This window comes from Hylobates moloch, unplaced genomic scaffold (assembly GCF_009828535.3).
Source record: "Hylobates moloch isolate HMO894 unplaced genomic scaffold, HMol_V3 SCAFFOLD_4, whole genome shotgun sequence".
NCBI classification, from domain to species: domain Eukaryota; kingdom Metazoa; phylum Chordata; class Mammalia; order Primates; family Hylobatidae; genus Hylobates; species Hylobates moloch.
Window position 1 is genome coordinate 49135726 of NW_026652279.1, and position 19334 is coordinate 49155059.

The following is a 19334-nucleotide window of genomic DNA, read 5'->3' on the forward strand; positions in this document are numbered from 1 at the left end:
GAGGTGGAATATGGCAACAAGGAGAGAGAAAATGTTGATTTCTTACTATCTAATGACTTCATAAGTCAATTTTTAAAATGAGAATGGTAGGCCGGGTACAGTGGCTCATGCTTGTAATCCCAATACTTTGGGAGGCTGACGTGGGCTGATCACTTGAGGCCGGGAGTTCAGGACCAGCCTGGCCAATATGGTGAAATCCCATCTCTACTAAAAATACAAAAATTAGCTGGGCATGGTGGCAGATGCCTGTAATTCCAGTTATTTGGGGGGTTGAGGCAGGAGAATTGCTTGAACTTGGGAGGCAGAGGTTGCAGTGAGCCAAGACTATGCCAGTACACTCTAACCTGGGTGACAAAGTGAGACTCTGTCTCAAAATAAATAGATAAATAAATCAATAAATAAAATGAGAATGATAGTATACAAATCAGTCTAAAATACCCTTTCTGTCTGATCCTGTTGAAGAGAATTGTTCTTTCTGGAGAAGCCTCACAGTCATCAGGATCGACAACAATTCAAAAATGCTGCTTTGCCTCTGGGGCAGTCCTGAAAAACAGACCCTTTGCCCCCAACTTCTCCTTTCATCAGTGGTGACAGTGCCTGGCAGCTGCCTTCTCTAGACCCTGCAACACTGAGCTGGGAGGAGAGGCTGGATGAGTGCTCAGACTTCCACACAGTGGCTGTGTGTCCCCCTCTGCTTTGATAAGTCTTTACTTATCAATCATTCTGTGCCCTAGAGACTAGAGAGCCTGTCTCCTAACCTACTCAGTCTTCTTAGTCCACTGCCCTTGCTGCCTCCAACATCAAGCATATCAGTGTCAAGACCAATCCCTGACATTCCAAAGGGGAAAAGTGCCTGACATGTCAAATGTACAAAACAAGTATTTGAAGAATGTAGTGGACGGATTGGCTCTTCCCATTGTAGTTATCAGATAAGGTATTGAAAATATCAGAGAATTTTAAAAAGTAGGTTGATTTAATGGAGGGACCTTGAAAAATGAGTAGGTTTTTTTTTTGATAGGGTAATGACTCGATCAAGGTATTTTTGTTTTTGTTTAATTTTTCAAAGAAATACTTTTTAAAAATTTTCAAAGTCAAAGCTATATAAAAAGGTGTACACAGACAAGTCTTGTATCCTTCCTGACCCCTCTACCCTGCTACTCCCTGCACCCACAGGTAATCATTTTTGTAATTCCTTATTTATTCATTTAGTACTTTTTTAGACAAATACAAATAAATACCTATATATTTTTCTTTTTATACAAAATATAGCGTATTATATATACTGTTCCACATCTTGCTTTTTTCACTTAAAATATTTCTAGGAGATCTTTCTTTATGAGCATATAGCAATCTTCCCCATTTCTTATCAAAAAATTGTGAGATTCTCTCATAGTTTAAACATTTTGTCCATAGATACTTGGACTATTTTCAATATTTTGTTCTTATACATATATCACACATACATAGAGCTATATATGAACAAGGTTACGATTAAATTGTGAAATTGTGTGTGCATCTTTCCAATAGAGTCTAAGAAACAGGATTGTTAGACTAAATAGAAAATGTAGTCTGAGTGGATGCTTCCTGATTTCTCTCCATACAAGTTGAATCATGTTGCAATTTCAACAGCAATGTTTAAATGTCTATTTCCCCAGACCTCTCCAATTAATGTGTGCGATCAAACTTTTGGATACTTTTGACCAGTGTAATATGTGAAAAATTGTATCAGTATAGGGTAATATTGATTTGCATTTCTCATCTTGTGAGTATGATTGAACACCTTTTCATGCTTCGGGAGCATTTATATTTCCTTTTTAGTGTTCTTTGCCCATTTTTCTATTGAGTTGTCATTTTTTTCATCTCAATGCATAGGTACTCTATATATATTGGAAAAAAATTCAGACTCCCATCTCCCCTTTCTACTCCAAGATAATGACTCATTTGTTTAGGAATGAGGTCCAGGAATCTATAGTTTAAAATGTTGCTCAGGTGATTCTGATTTGCTATTAGGTTTGATTTAGAGCAGAAGGCTGGGTAGAGGATAAGAGGTGAAGAGAGGGCTAGAAATGTATTTTGGCACCTGAAATTAGATTTCTAATACCAAGACAAAGAATTCAAACTTTATATGTAAACCATATGAAGTCACTAAATATTTCTGAATATATTTTTCAAATATATTTATAACTTTAAGATTTGATGGAGTCAATCTGTAGGACAGCAAATCACTTGGACAGGACCCACTCTTGATTAATAAGACAAGTTGCTCTTTCTAGAGAACAAGTGATCAGGAATGGCCAGGGTAGTCCCACCTATCAATTTAATCAGGTCACTCATCTCACAGTGGGGTAGTAGATAAGAAAATGACCCACTCATAGAGTAAAAGAGGAGTAAGCAGATCAATTGCAAAGTAATTTAAACTTACCTATTTCCAATCAAAAGGAAGTAAGTTCCACGCTGGAGGCCAAGGTTATCCTAACTGAAATAACCTGCCATGGACTGCTCAGCACTCCTGGCAGTGTTCTTGAGAATAAAAGCAATTTAGCTTCTGCTGGCATCTACCTCCTGGCTTATGTAAAGCACAACCAAGAGAGTTTTGGCCCCTACTGACTTCTTGAAAAGAATAGTTATATTTTAAATGCCTTACAAATATGTTTTATTTAAAAGACCTAATGCATGCAAAACCAATTTTAGAAAAAAATACTTATGAATGTGTTTTCTCAAATTACATTAGACTGTGTTGCGGGTTCACAAGATCAAAGGAAAGTGTGAAGGTTTTATGATGGGTTTTCTACACAGTCCCAGAATCACTCACCTTATCTATACCTTATTACTATCTTTTTCATATGATATCCTTCTTTTTTTTTTTTTATTATACTTTAGGTTTTAGGGTACATGTGCACAATGTGCAGGTTTGTTACATATGTATCCATGTGCCATGTTGATTTCCTGCACCCATTAGCTCGTCATTTAGCATTAGGTATATCTCCTAATGCTGTCCCCGCCCCCCCCCTCATTTAGCATTAGGTATATCTCCTAATGCTGTCCCCGCCCCCCCCACCCCCCACCCCACAACAGTACCCGGAATGTGATGTTCCCCTTCCTGTGTCCATGAGTTCTCATTGAGTTCTAGTGATTACCAAATCTTTACTGAATGCCCGGGTTGTATGCTAGGAACTGTGCCAGGCTGAAAGGATATAAAATGTGACCAAAACTCAGTCTCCATTGTTAAATTACTCATATCTAGGGGGAAGACAGATGTGTAAACAACTGGTTGCAATGCAAGGTGATTAGCATTATTACAGAAGAATGCCAAAATGTTGAGTGCATAAGTGAGATAAAGACAGGTTTCACAGACAATAAGAAGTACTTATGTGGATAGCATTCCAGGAAGAGACGGTATGTTCCTGCAGACTGAAAATAGAGGGCTGGAGCATAATGTATGGAGGAAGAGTTAATAGATAAGATTATAATGCCATAATGATCTTGTATGCTATGACAAGGATTTAGATTTTCTCCTCTGGGACAGTAGCTCTTTGTCTTTAGAGTGCATAACAATTACCCAGGAAATTTTTTAAATGCGGATTCCTGGGCTTCACCACCGGTAATTCTGAGTCAATTGATCTGGATCCAAGGATTGTAATTTTAACAAGCACTCCTGGTGACTGTGATGAAGGTGGATAGTGGATCGTACTTTTACAAACTGCTAGAAGAGATTGGGAACTTTTGAAGCAATGCGAGAGGCTAAAGTAGTCCAGGCATTAGTGTAATTGCCCAAACTTAGGCAAGAGAGGGTTGGAGGAGGAGAATCCATGGATGTCACAAGGAAAGCAGTTACAGACGGAAGCTTTAAGCATAATGCCTAGCACACATTTAGTGTTTAATATGTTATAACTGAAGCTGAATTTTCTGCATTGTCATTGCTGTCTATAGTTAGTCACAAAAGGACAAATACATGAAAAAATTTAATACCACCTGAATTTGACTGCTGATGTTTGGGATTGGAATTTTTAAAGAATAGCACTCTAGGCAGATATCCCACTACTAGGGCCAGACCTTATCGGCACATAACAGAGTTCACCTTCCCTGGGAATCCCTCACCTCAATAATCTCAGGTCCAAATCCCAGCAAATGGGTTTGAATCTATGAAGCATTTCAGCTGGATTAGGAGCATGTAGACAGTTTAGAGAATGTTTCCTAAAGATTTTTTCTTCTGGCTGGGCATGGTAGCTCATGCCTATAATCCCAGCACTTTGAAAGGCTAAGGTGGGCAAATCACTTGAGGTCAAGAGTGCGAGACCAGCCTGGCCAACATGGTGAAACCCCGTCTCTACTAAAAATACACACAAAAAAATTAGCTGGGCATGGTGACGCATGCCTGTAATCCCAGCTACTCAGGAGGCTGAGGTGGAAGGATCACTTGAACCTCAGAGGCAGAGGTTGCAGTGAGCCAAGGCTGCGCCACTGCACTCCAGCCTGGGTGACAGAGCAAGACTCCATCTCAAAAATAATAATAATAGTAATTTTTTAAAAAAAAAGAATTTTTCTTTCTAAGCCCTGTAATCCTTACAATCATTAGTCAGCTTAAACAGAGTTTGGATAAATTTAACAAGAACCTGCCAAGTCTATGTTGCTTTTCCAGACTAAAGAGAACCTCAACACTGAGCCCTGATTTAGATAGAATGCAGAGCTCAAGAAAGACCGGTGGTGGGAGCAGGAGCTGAGACAGAATGTAGCTTCACACATACTGGCCTAGAGTGGACTCTGTCCTGCTGTAGAGTTGCCACCACCCTAGTCTGATGCAGTGTTGATTAGGACTTTCATTGTTTTGCTTTGACAGATTCTCCTACTCAGCACAAACATGTAGATATTCTTGTAATCTGGGAGTGCAAAATGTTTTATTTCTAATGTTTGGTTGAAATATTTCAGAAAATATTTTGGTTGAAAGAAAACAGGCTTTGAAATCGGTGTCTTGCCATATACTAGCAAAGCAAAGTTTGCCTTTAATCTTGGTCCTTGGTCCTCTCTACCCTTGAGTGTGAGGCATTTTGGCATAGCAGAGAGAACACTGGGTGGGAGTGAGGTAATGTCACCTGAGTCCTAACCTCACTCTATCATTAACCTGCAATGTGAACTTGAGCAAGTCACTCCTCCTCTCAGGGTCTGTGACAGACTGGGTTTTCTGAGAGACAGATTCTGAGACTCTGAGTTTTGCCTGCAGGCAGTTAACACAGAAACAATACTTATGAAGGGTGAGGGATACAAGACTGGACAGGGAAAATTTGAGCTGCAATAGAGTTGGACCTTCCAAACTGTCCACTTTGAGACAATGGGGATAGGTTTTATATCTATCCCCTCTTCTACTGCATCAACCATTGAATGTGAGCTGTCCCATGGTAGGGGTGTGACTTGGGGAAAGGTGGCTCCCTTCTAAGTAGATCAATTGTCAGAGATCTAGCTGCTTATATTGACAGCAACCTTAGTTGTGAAGGTAGCATCTGGACAGCACACCACAGTGTCCGCTACAGTTTCCTTAGTTTCAACCTTAATCATGTGATGGGGTGGAGCCAGATAATGTCTATATTCAGTTGTCTATTGCCATAATAAGGCGAGGTAGCAAAGACCACAAGCCTTAGTGGCACATACAGTGAACATTCATTTAGTGACAAGTTTCTAGGGTTCAGCTGATCTGGGCTGGGCTTGGTTAGGTTTGCTCATGCATCTGCAGTCAGCTACAGGTTGGGTAGGAGGTTCTGCTGATCTTGGCTGGGCTTGTACACATGTTGGGGGTCAGTGGACTGTCAGCTAACCTGGGTAGCCTTGGTTAGAATGAGAACAGGGTAACTTGGCTTGACTAATCCTCCAGCAAGCTGGTGTGGGCATATTCTCATGGCAATGGCAGAAGCAAGAACAATCCCTAATGTATAAGCCCATTTCTAGCTTCTGCTTGTGTCATTGTGCTAATATCCCATTGGCCAAAGCAAGTGATATAGATGAGCTCAGAGTCAAGAGGCAGGACAGCTCAACCCATTTCCCATATGAAGAAGCTATAATTACTGGGAAAAGGGTATAGTTATAGGGAGGGGGGAAGAATTGGTAGTATATTAAAAATCTACTACAATCGTCAACTTCCTTCCATCTGAGCCATTCAGTGATTTTGTGACTTTATCCATTAAGTAGATGCTAGCGGTCTAATTCTGGTTCTAATTAGGAGCTTGAACTCTGTCCGAGTTATTGATTTCTGAATCTAGCACTCAGCACAGAAGCAACTCTGGACATTAGTGATAAATATTTCATTGAATGAACAAAAGCAAGAATGAATGTATGTTGGGAATTAAAAATTATAATTTCCAAGTACAAGATAAAATCTGGTTTGTAAAGTCTTAGAATCAGAACATTAGTTGTTAAGAACATTTTTTAAAAAGCAGTTTTTGAATGGTTGTCTTTATTATTACTATTCACAAAGTAAAATATGTTCCTTGCTAAAATTTGAATAACATAGGTATGCAGAGTAAACAATAAAAGTTTTCACTTCACCTTTTCCTGTGGACTTTTTCCTATGTGTATTTCCATATGAATGTATCTTCTTTTGTTTTTATTTCCTTATAACCAGGAATAAAGTCATACTATGCATTTTGTTTTGCAACTTGTTTTTAATACTCAACAAGATATATTTTAAAAATGTATATCTAATAATTATAAATTAATTTAAATTTTTTCTAATAACAAAAATGTACATTTGAAAAATAGTTTATATGCATGAGGCCTATCACTTTTTATGTTGCAGACAGTGCTTGGTTCTCATCTAGGCTCTCAGCTCCTTTTCCTTTGGACCACCTCCATGAAGCACTGTTATGACTTCGGGAAGGAAAACAGATTGATTCTTTCCCCTCTCATTTTGATTTGCTTTGGAGAAATAAAGCTCCTTCTTTATACACTTTCAACAATCCTAATCAAATAAAAGTAACAGTTAAATTGTAATTGTCCCTTTATTAATGAAGAGTAATGTCTGTGGTACTCAAATTATAGCATCTTATTTGCAAAACTGTGGTTGTTTTTACTGTGATATAGTATTGTAGTACAGTGCTATTTACCGGGTAGTGATGTTGGTAATAAGTGAGAGGTTCTCATTGGTAATTTTCCTGTTATCATATATTTGCTAACATGAATTTTTCCACATTTGTTTTTAATATAGGGGATTATTTTAGGTAGGGTTGAGAGATATACTGTGACTTGTTTGAGTGGGAAGAAGTAAATAAAGCTCTCCTGTCCTTGAAAACGTTAAAATGCTTTCCTGACATACAAGTTGCCATGTAAAGCCACTGGCATCTTGATTTTCATGATTCCCATTAATCCAGCGACATCTTCTGGAACCATTCTGAATTATAAGGATTTATTTGGGGAGGCTGATGTTTGAAAAAACATATAGTGATTTAAAATTTCCATAAATTGTCACATTTTGTTTTAACTGTGTTCACTTACAAAATTTGCATTATGAATAGTTTGACTTCTTTTGGAGCCCAAATGAACCTGTGACTAGGTTTCAACAGAAACTCTATTTTTCTCTATAGATATGACATGCTTACTGGGTCCCAAAGTTAATTCTATACCAAAAAAGAGGCACAGACACAGGTTTTAGACTCAGAATTATGTTTAATGGAAACAGAACTTAACAAAAGTGTCTAGGTAGGTCCAGTTCCCCAATGAGTTAGGGTGAAGACTCACTCCCTGGGTGAGTTGCAGTCTTCTCCTAGGTATGACTCGGCAGTCTCTACTCTCACTTTGTTCCTTCATTCCTGTTTGCTATGAACAGGATGGACAGAGATGGAGCCTTGATCATCTATAGAAAAGTAGCTTTCAAAACTTTATTCATGTGTTTATTTCTATATTTATTAATTTACTCTGAAAACTTTTGTTCAAACACAACGTGAGTTGAATATATAAAACTAATGAAGGCTGGTGTGATTAGGCCCAGAGCCTTCACCCATTCACTTCCCATGATTTCTGCCTTGCCACACCCATATTCATTCACATTTTATTTCCCTTAAGATAATGAGAAGCCCATGCGAGTGGTGGATGATGAAGACTTGGTAGACCAGCATCTCATCAGCGAGCTGAGGAAAGAGTACGGAATGACCTACAATGACTTCTTCATGGTGCTAACAGACGTGGATCTGAGAGTCAAGGTACAGTTTCTTATTTTGAATAATATAGTACTATTTCTTAGAATAGCAAATCTGAATTGTTTTGTTAAAGAGTCCATTCAATGTACGAGTAAGCATAAATTATTTTATAAATGGGAAAGTTTTGAGATGGGCCAAATTTTCCATGTGGTCCTATGAATTTACATCCAGAAATGTGGTCTCTGACAAAGACTGAGTTGGAGTGACTTCCCACAGCCCAGCTACTTGACTCAGACTAAATTCTTTTCTAACACCAATGTTTTACATTCATAAGACACTAGTTAAATAGCTATGATGTGCGAGGTCCTGGAGATAAAATGTGAAGAGTGGTCTCCACCTTCAAGAAACCCATATTTAACATAGGCCTATCTCAGAGGGGTCTAGAAGTGTGCCTCCTGATCCAATGTGGACAAGAGTTTGGGGTTTTTTTTGTTGTTTTTTTTTTTTTTTTTTTTTTTTGAGACGGAGTCTCGCCCTGTTGCCCAGGCTGGAGTGCAGTGGTGTGATCTCGGCTCACTGCAAGCTCCACCTCCCAGGTTCACGCCGTTCTCCTGCCTCAGCCTCTGGAGTAGCTGGGACTACAGGTGCCCGCCACCACGCCCGGCTAACTTTTTTTTGGATTTTTAGTAGAGACGGGGTTTCACCGTGTTAGCCAGGATGGTCTCGATCTCCTGACCTCGTGATCCGCCTGCCTCGGCCTCCCAAAGTGCTGGGATTACAGGTGTGAGCCACCGCACCCGGCCAAAAGTTTGGGGTTTTACACCTACTTTCTTTCTATGCTTACGGAAAAGGTTCTGAACCATGAAAAACTATACCATGTAATAATAACAATAACAAAAATAGTCACTTTATCAAGTGCTTTCCTTTTGCCTGGCACTTTCTTCAACCCTTTGCAATCCTCACCTCACATGTCTAAGATAAATGCTAACTATTTTTGTTTCACAGAGGAAAAAACAGAGGCCCAGATGGTTAAGTAACTAGCCCAAGGTCATCATGCTGTTAGTGTTGAACTTCATTCCCACAGAGGGGGGCTCCAGAACCCACTGTCTTAACAATTCTGGCATACTGGGACTATATCACTGAAAATACATTTTACTAAAGTTTATCTTAATACCTCTTTAAAGCATTCCCTAAACAATTTTTAAAACAACTTATCAAAATGTTCTTTTAAAATTCCAGGCTTCTGAAACCATGTGAAATGGGGAACATAAAAAATGTTCATGAAAAAGTCATCCATGTACCATGTTGTCTGAGAATCTTCAGGGGAAAAAAAGGCTGTCTATGCTATCAGAATAGCTGACCCAACATGCAGTATATTTCTGGATCTGGAGAAATGGCATCAGTAGTTAATTCTGCACATGTGTTGTCTCATCTCTAATGAGAGAGGTTGGGCCAGATAATCTCTAAGGTCCCTACCAGCTCTCACATTCTGTGATTTACTGAATTCCCACAGAGGGCAGAGCTTCGAGCCATGTCCAGACTGCTCTCCAGTTTATGCTGATTACACTCAGCCAGCCCCTAAATCCATCTCAGGTTGCTTTTGTAGGTCCAGGCAGCTGTGATTCAGGAATCTGAATTTCATTGTCTTTAAGTTGGATCCCAACTTATTTCTGAGAATAGGTAAACAAACATGACTTAATATTAAGTGATGCTTACTCAGTAAAACAATCCCTGGGATCACAGAACAGGCCTTGGTGGAAAACTACTCTTATTGCTCAGGTTACACACTCGAACATGTCATTCCATTTAGTTTCCTGTGTTAGGTACAGTGTTTCTCAGTTCTTCTCCAGTTGTTAGTAAATAAGAACCAGCTTAGTCCCAAAGGTAGAGAGGTGAACCTAGGACTTGTATGGTGAGGAAAGCATGGACCCTTTCCAATAAAAGGAGCGTAGTTAAGAATTCCTTGTAAAAGAGGCAGTTGTTTTATGGATTCCAACTCTCAAAACATCAGCAAAGGGTACTATTCCAGGAGACCATTTATGAAGCAATGAGTCTTCTAGGCTCTGATTTCAAAGATTTCCCCAGAGCTCCTCTGAATTCTCACAGGTTCTCTATCCTCTGAACAGAGAGAAGAAATGCACTTGTACATTAAATGCATTCTGTTCTTTCTTAAACAGCAATACTATGAGGTGCCAATAACAATGAAGTCTGTGTTTGATCTGATCGATACTTTCCAGTCCCGAATCAAAGATATGGAGAAGCAGAAGAAGGAGGGCATTGTTTGCAAAGAGGACAAAAAGCAGTCCCTGGAGAACTTCCTATCCAGGTACATCACCTTTGGAGTCGCTAAAGAGGAAGGTGCAAATTTGTTCTGAGTGGGCTCATGAAAATGCCAAAGAAACACAGATCTCTCACACGTGTTTACAGAGAGTAACCCTCCTTGGAGAAAAACCTACCCATCTGTGGCCACTGAGCTTAGTCTTGTCCTGTTGAAGTGTCTCTGGCTACAAGGCTGGCTGGCTTCAGCTCCAAGCATCAATGTTGATTTGGTGGCTCTGGATAGGTCTTTTCTCTGTTTTGTTTGTTTGTTTGTTTGTTTTTTCTCTTTCTTTGGTACAGAAAATAGAATCCTGACCTCCCAAGAAAGTTAATTTACTCAGTCAGTAAACCTGGAGATCTCTGCATGTAGCATTTTCATTTTACATATTTATTTATTAGGCCTCTTTGGGTTCCAAACAGGATTTGGCACACTGTGCTTGATTTTCCGCTTCCTTCCAACTCTGCAGGAAACAACAAAAGCCCCACTAAGACCTCAAAAGGAGAAATCCTCTTGACCCAGTTTCATGAATTTTTCGACACTGTCATTTATTGAAGGCCATCTTGTGGCAACCCCAGTGTCCATGGGGGAGGAGCATACCTAGAGAACAGTGTAAAAACAACTCAATCTGTTACAGGACAGGGGTCCCAATCCAGACTCCAAGGGAGGATTCTTGGATCTCGCGCAAGAAAGAATTCAGGGCAAATCTGCCGTGCAAAGTGAAAGCAAGTTTACTAAGAAAGTAAAGGAATAAAAGAATAGCTACTCCATAGACAGACCAGCCCCGAGGGCTGCTGGTTGCCCATTTTTATGGTTATTTCTTGATGATATGCTAAACCAGGGGTGGATTGTACGTGCCTCTTCTTTTTAGACCATATAGGGTAACTTCCTGACGTTGCCATGGCATTTGTAAACCGTCACGGTGGTGGTGGGAGTGTAGCAGTGAGGACGACCAGAGGTCACTCTCATCACCATTTTGATTTTGGTGGATTTTGGCTGGCCCCTTTACTGGAAACTGTTTTATCAGCAAGGTCTTTATGACCTGTATTTTGTACTGACTTCCCGTCTCATCCTGTGACTTAGAATGCCTTAATCGTCTGGGATGCAGCCCAGTAGATTTTAGCCTCATTTTACCCAGCTCCTATTTAAGATGGAGTTACTTTGGTTTAAACACCTCTGCCAAATCCACTTTTCTCCCTTCTCCTCCCCTCCCCCGATGTAGGATGAAACTTCTACAGAGACTTTGGGGCCCTAGGAGGTGCAAAGCTGCAGAAAACGATACACAACAAACTTACAGAAGTCCCAGTATAAACGCCACTCCAACTATACTGTGTGGTTAAGGGGCTCCAGAAACCGTGCAAGCATGTAATACACATTTAGGGCTTGAGCCTCCAAGCAGAATCTTTACTCATGTCTCTAAAAGCACATTCTCCATATGTGAGACAGAGCGTTAAGAAGGATATGATTAGTAAGTGGATAATCTGAATTTCTACAGATTTGTGAGGCTTGGGTCTTCTAAGATGTAACATCATGATATATAAAGGGTGCAGAACTTATCATTCATCCAAGTTTTGAGTCTAACTTACTAGCTATGTTGATCCTTTTCAATTAACCTGCCTCAAAGATCTCTCACCCATAAAATTAAAAACGATAGCAAGCAGCTCTATCTCCATCTATCTCCATTTCACATAGCAATTATACCTGTGAACACTTTTTGTGTGCTAATCTCTGTGCCAAGCACATCACCTTCATTCCCTAGTTTTACCCTTACAAGAATCCCATGATCTAAATACTGTGACTATTGTCATGTTGCAGGAGAGACAACTGAAGCCAATGGAGATTAAGTAACTTTCTCTTATCACTGAGCTAGCGTCATCTCTAGGATGATTCCCAGTACCCTGGGAAAATTTGACTCCCCAAATCTACCTTCTTATCTTATGCTCCTTTAGAAGATATGATGTGAATTATTATTAGTTCTGAAACTAAAGGCCTAGAATTTGAAGCAAAGGAAGATACTCTTAAAACCACAGAATTTCGGCCCTGAAAGGAATCCAAGGCTCTTCCTTCATCCAAATTCTCAATGCAGTACAAGTATCCGAAATGGAAATAGAAGGCACACACCTTCATAAGGACTTGAAATCAACTCAGCCATAGGGGCAGCCTCCACTGAGAAAGGGCTCTGAGCTTCTCTGCACAATGGCTCTTTGTCTGGTCTCGGGGGTACTAAAACACCAACTTCTGATCCAAGATCATCACTCCCAATGACGATAATTGAAAAGATTTATGCTAAGAGCTTTTCTTTTGCTCTTGAGGTGCTTTTCTTTTTTCTTTTTAAGGTAGAAATTCTTCAGAAGTTTATTTTTTAACAGTGTTAAATACACTTCAAGTTAAAAATTCAAGACCTCAGTTCCCAAACTTCTGAATTAGGCTTCTAAATTTTATTTTCCAATTTATAACCTAGCAAATTTTTGCCATCACTTTTAAGAGGGCTTTGAATAATGTTTGATCTTGCTTATAAACCCAGTAATTAAACAACTTCATCATTTCACGTAGGCATTATACATTTAATACATTTCTTTCAATTATTTGAAATTAAACAAACAATCTTTCTGAGTACTTAAAGATCTGTAAGCTAATAAGTTAATTTTACAAATACAGTGAATCTAACGTTCTCTCAGATGTTCTAAAAACTGCATACGCTGTAAGATTTCAACTTACCCACATGCCTAAACCAATTACTTAATTACACATTCTAATTTGGAGTTTCAAGTTGTCGTTTTATTATGCCAAATTCTCTTAAGCTTCACAATAATATATTTTATATATATACATATATAACCAGAATTATATATATATATACAAACATATATATAATTATTACTATATTACTATAATTTTGATTCTTTGGAAACTTTTTCTTCTTAATTCTAAATCTTCCAGGGTTAGTGATCTATCCCAGTAAACTCAGGTTGCCCACCCTATAGACAGTTATCATCCAATTCATTGATGTTACTTAAAACCAGAGATGTGTCATGAGACTGGCAGCTGTAGACATCCTCAGAGATTCTTCTCACCATCCCTAGGTAGAGTGTCTTTTTATAACCACTATGTCAAGGGTTTCAAAATTTGAAAGGGAAAGCTGACATTATCTCAATTTTCTTCATTCACTAAAGCTTGTAATACTCCTGTAGGTTGATTACTGAAATTTTGTATTTTTTTTAATTCTTAAGAAAGTACAAATATTATAAAGTCTTTTGAACTAGATAGGGTCCTAAGATATGTAAATGTATTTTCCACCTAATGTAAGAGTTTTATGGGCTCTTATCTTCATTACTACTATAGGAATGTACATCTTTTATGGATATTCAGAGATATATATAATTACAATTTGGATGTCCCATAGTGGTGCCTGACTTGTGGTCACAACTCATAAAATCATTCTGCTAATAATTGTAATTTATTTGAAGGATTAAAGCGGAATAGTGTACTACTTAAAGGCACAAGAAAGACAAAATAAGTTTGATTCCAGGTTCTTCTATTTACTAGCTGTGTGACCCTGAGCTAATTACTTAACCACTCTGGGCTTCAGTTTTCTCATTTGCAAAATGAAAATAATAAGTGTATTTTTGTTTAAGACTATTGTGAAGGGTACATTCAATACCAAAGATAATGATGGCCCAGGACCCAGTACAAAGCAAGTAGTCAATAAATGCTACTTATTAGTAGTCCTAGGGTCAGTTATTCTGGTCCTATAGAGAACTTTGTCATCAAGGAAGAGTTACCAGAAAGAGATTTAGTAAATACTCCAGAATTGAAACCCAGGCAAAGAGAAATGAAAAAAAAAAAAAAAACAAACAAAAAAAAACAAATTACAGTCCTGCGATTAAACCAGTATCCAAATGGGAATTTTCCTTCAAATTTGCTGAGTGGTTGATGGGTTTACACAGGCTAGTTTCAGCTGACCAGACCCTGAAGCCAGTCTAGTCTTCAATAGCACTCATTTGGTTCAGGGTATAATCACCTTTCCCTGAGACAGAAACCCCAAAGAGTGGGCAAATGCATACTAATTTGGGCATGCCAGTTAGAAGCAAACACATTCATAGCTTGTAAAGTTTTTATTTACTGGGAAGCTAAAGTGACAGAAAAACAATTTGTCTAAAATAAGGGTCTAGATCAGTTTCACAACTCTTGTTACATCTTTTGGAAGTTTCCTTCGGTGTCGTGAGCTGGGACCTTGTATCTTAATGTGAAGGTCTGTGGGAAGCTGAATCATGACTTGGGGAAATGACCTTCTCTTAGTTGTGTCTGGGACAGGGAGTCTGAGATCCCATCCCTCTCCAATCAGGACTGCATTCAGTGTGCACATAGGTAAACAAACCAAAATAGACCTCACCCAAAATAGCTCCTTCCAAGACACCCTACAGCTCTGTGTGAGGCCAGGAAGGCTGGTCTGGTTTGGATGCTGGCTAGGCGGCCAGCGCTGGTCTGGCATGCCTCCTAAGGAAGCAGGAGAAGTACCTGAGACTGTTGTGTTTGTGATCTGACAGTAGTTACTGTTCCCTTTCGTAAGAAACCTTGGACAGTCTCAGAGGCTCCTCTCTTGTCCTTTGTGCCAAACACGTTCAGCTCCCTGTCCTCAGTAGAGATTTTAGTTTCTCTTTCCCTTTAAAAAAAAAAAAAAAAAACAAGCAGAGGAAGTGAATGTAATGTCACAGCAAGCAATACTTGGCGAGCCTTGCGACAGGCGTCCATTCAGAGGTTGTATTTCATCAAACTATCATTTTCTCTTATTCACCCAAACCACTATTCCCTCAAGAGGCCATTTTCTTTGGGGTTGAAAACTCTCATGTTCACTCCTGATGCTAGAAGGGGCACAGGGATCGAAGCCATGAATAAAATTAACTGGCTGTCAGCTCTGTGAGTGCACTCACACCCTGCGGTCACCTGCACTGAAGGCAAAAAGCAAAACTCCAGTGAAGATGGAAGTTGAGACAACTCTATACAGTTGCCCCTTAGATGCATACCCTCTCTGTTTTATACTCTCTTGCAGACCCTGATAGCACCAGCCAAAATATCAGTGTCTGAGGGTAGTAGATCAGGGAAACCACTGGACCAGGAGTCAGAGAAATGTCTGTATTTTGGTAATGCCTCTTAGATTTACTAGTTGGGCAAGTTATTCACTTCTCTAAGCCTTGTTTTGTTATCTGCATAATGGGGAAAATAATCTGCAACCTCACTGGGCTCTAATGAAGAACCATATTGCATTGGTGAAAGTGAGCTATAAAATGATACACAAACCTAAGGACTGAATAGGTTATTTGATGGTGCTGTGATGGATAATGTCAACGTCTGTTAATGGATAAAGTTCTACACCCAGAAGCCTGCAGATTAAGACATAATCTTCTATATCCATGTCATCATGTGGATAACTTGCAATGATAGGTTTGAGAGTTTAATTCTTGTAACATTCCTGTGAACAACATACTGCTGGTTTTGATTTTAGAAATAAGGAAGGCCGGGCGCGGTGGCTCACGCCTGTAATCCCAGCAATTTGGGAGGCCGAGGCGGGCAGATCACCAGGTCAGGAGATCGAGACCATCCTGGCTAACACAGTGAAACCCCGTCTCTACTAAATATACCAAAAATTAGCCAGGTGTGGTGGCCCACGCCTGTAGTCCCAGCTACTTGGGAGGATGAGGCAGGAGAATCGCTTGAACCTGGGAGGCGGACATTGGCAGTGAGCTGAGATCATGCCACCGCACTCCAGCCTGGGTGACAGAGTGAGACTCTGTCTCAAAAAAAAAAAAGAAAAGAAAAAAATAAGGAAAAACTGAGACTTTGGTGAATTGAGTGACGTGCTCAACGACACCCAAAAAGACAAAAGCTTTTTCTACTAGTCTACTGTGTTGGAACGGTAAAAACAGAAACTTAGTTTACTATATATTCTAAAATCTTATGGTTCTAGGCTTAATATCATTCCACTTCATAGAAGTACTTTGTAAGCATTGGCTCTTATTAATAATAGGGTACATTTTAGAAACTGCATTTGCCTCTGGAAGAACCACTGGCTACTGAGGAAGGTACGTAGGGTTTTGTTTTTCCAGGAATCCTCTTTGAACCTTTAAACCACGCTCCCATTTTCCTCTTTCCTGTCACTGTAATCTACTTAAAATTCAGTTATCTTTTTCTACTCTATCTCCTATCCATATATTCATTTCTTAACCCCCTCTAAACTTTTAGCAGTAACTCTACTAAGACCAGTTCTCTTCAGTTGTCCTCTGAGCTTCTCATTTCCATTGCTACAGTTTAATGCACAATTTTGGCCTGTCTTCATTGCATCTGAGAGTTTGTCTCTCTCCAAGTGACCTCATTAGGCATTGTGACCACAGACTCATGCTTGACACATCATGCAAATGCCAAAGCAGAAAGACTGTGAAGTTACAACAGAAAAACTACAAGAGTGTAGCAATGCAGTTTAATGGCTTTGAGAAGCTATGGGACAGTTCTAAGCATGTGTTTTTTTCTTTTTTTTTCTGGGCACAGAAAAAAATTGCTAGCCTAAGTCACTCTGGTTTCCTACATTGGTTTTTATTGTTTGAAGCAGTAAGCAGTAATGGTATCCTGCTTTTTTTTCCAGGTTCCGGTGGAGGAGGAGGTTGCTGGTGATCTCTGCTCCTAACGATGAAGACTGGGCCTATTCACAGCAGCTCTCTGCCCTCAGTGGTCAGGCATGCAATTTTGGTGAGTGGGAAGCCACCTCATTACTGCTTTTCCATACCACTCTCCTCCCGGTCAATTCTAAAATGGAACATAGAACCTTAGATCATCAAAATGATTCCTAGTTCAGACTGTTCAGGTTTCCAGACACATACTCTATTATATTGAGTATAAAGTTGCTTTTAGACTGGAGCTTTAGTCAACTGTGGATTTTTTTTTCCCTCAATATTCTCTCCTCTCTAGTTCTTCTTCATTCATGTGTTTGAAAATATCTTCTGATTTACTTTTAATGATCTGTATCATTTGTCTTCAGTTTTGTTTTTTAATTGTCTCACTTAGGTATTATCATTCACTTAGGTAATACTTGAATATCTACTTACATACCATCACTGGATACTCCATAGATTAAATGTCTTTTTTAAAATAGGAATGGCTCTGGGAATAATATATTAATTGAAGCAGACTATATTGCCCTTCTCTTAAAAATGATTTTTATCTTCAAAACTCAGAAGACTTAGTGAATGAATTTTTTTTAATAAAAGGATTTTTGTCTATGAGCACTAAGAAAGTAGCAAGATCTCTTAAATAAAACCTTATTTTAAAGACAAGCAGGCCAAAGAAAAACATAGTTTACTGTTTTTTTGTAGTGAATCGCTCAGTATTTTGAAAAAAAAAAATGCTTTATTTACCAAACATTTTTATTCTAGTGTCCTGAAAGAGCTAATGTCATTTTGGATATGGATATATAGGCAGTAAAATGAATAGTATATAGAACTTACTACTAAGTTCAATGATGAATCAAGGAGATGACTACAATTTCAAAAGTAGAAGTCATGAGTGAAATCTCGTATGAGATATACCTCTGCAGAAGGAGAATTTTGAGAGATTCATTGGGCAGGGGCAGGGGCAGGGGGAAGTAGCTAAGGGCAACAAATTAAAAAATTCTCCATTAGAACATAGATGAATCACCATTATTTTGATGCCTCTATTAGGAGGAAGAATCATCTACTAGTTACAGAGCTGTGCTTGATTTTTTTAAAAACGGGAGGAGTGTAAGTTTTGTAAAGCATTAACAGAGCCAAGGTCTTTGTTATGACCTAGTATGTGTAAATTATAAGTACATTTTAATTTTAAGATATGAAATAACTCAAAGGAAGGCCAAAACCAAGCTCATTAATAGTAAGAAGAGAAAATTCAGAAATTTTTATTTGTACTCCTATTATCAAGGTTAATAATTTAAGACTTTATATTAACATATAAATTTGATTGTGCCAGTATTCTTAAGCATACTTTAAATTATTTATAGCCACCAATGTGGTCAGTTAAGATAGAAATTCTTACAGCAGTTAAGAACCTTTACAAGAAAAATATAAATAAAGCCACAGTTTTTTAATTTTCCAAAGATGCTTTCGTAGCAGCTATTTGGTGGTACTTTATCTTTAAATCTCTGCACACAGATCCTATGTCACATTGTGAAAGCAAACCCTCTTGTACTATTCCCAAAATGTGAACAAGTCACGTTCACATTTATGAATTAATGAATAATTAAATTGATGATCTTCCCTTTTGAAAACATGATTAACCAATAGGTAGAACAGAATACTTCACTTCTCTGAGAAAAGAGTAAAGGTGAAAAAAAAATTTTTTTGAATAGCATTTTGCCTAGATTTTAGCTTCTCCTTAGAAGTGCCCTCCCATGGCAGTGTTCAATTTTATCTCCTGGACAATAAACAGCACCAACAACCTTATTATTAGTTCCAAGTTATTATCCTGACTAGGTTGGGACTTTATTTAAAACTATGAAAGCTTGATATGATAGCTTGACAGCCCCTTTGTCCTCCTATTTTCTTTTTTTTTTTTTATTATACTTTAGGTTTTAGGGTACATGTGCACAATGTGCAGGTTTGTTACATATGTATCCATGTGCCATGTTGATTTCCTGCACCCATTAACTCGTCATTTAGCATTAGGTATATCTCCTAATGCTGTCCCTCCCCCCTCCCCCCACCCCACAACAGTCCCCGGAGTGTGATGTTCCCCTTCCTGTGTCCATGAGTTCTCATTGTTCAATTCCCACCTATGAGTGAGAACATGCGGTGTTTGGTTTTTTGTCCTTGCGAGTTTACTGAGAATGATGTTTTCCAGTTTCATCCATGTCCCTACAAAGGACATGAACTCAT

At 38.8% G+C, this 19334-nt stretch overlaps 2 protein-coding genes across 9 annotated transcripts in view; one reads left to right on the forward strand and one right to left on the reverse strand.

Moving 5' to 3' along the window:
• The window catches only part of CCDC80 (coiled-coil domain containing 80), a 37368-nt gene that overhangs the window by 14641 nt on the left and 3393 nt on the right, over positions 1-19334 (forward strand). For all 4 annotated transcript variants that reach the window (XM_058437510.1, XM_032150176.2, XM_032150175.2 and 1 more), the window contains 3 exons: positions 8047-8183; positions 10298-10446; positions 17075-17178. In XM_058437510.1, coding sequence (XP_058293493.1) covers positions 8047-8183; positions 10298-10446; positions 17075-17178 — 390 coding nt within the window. The remainder of the gene's footprint in view (positions 1-8046; positions 8184-10297; positions 10447-17074; positions 17179-19334) is intronic.
• SLC35A5 (solute carrier family 35 member A5) overlaps positions 17005-19334 on the reverse strand; it is a 52331-nt gene continuing 50001 nt past the window's right edge. For all 5 annotated transcript variants that reach the window (XR_009213133.1, XR_009213132.1, XR_009213131.1 and 2 more), the window contains one exon: positions 17005-17235. The gene's annotated coding sequence lies outside the window, so the exon portion shown is untranslated. The remainder of the gene's footprint in view (positions 17236-19334) is intronic.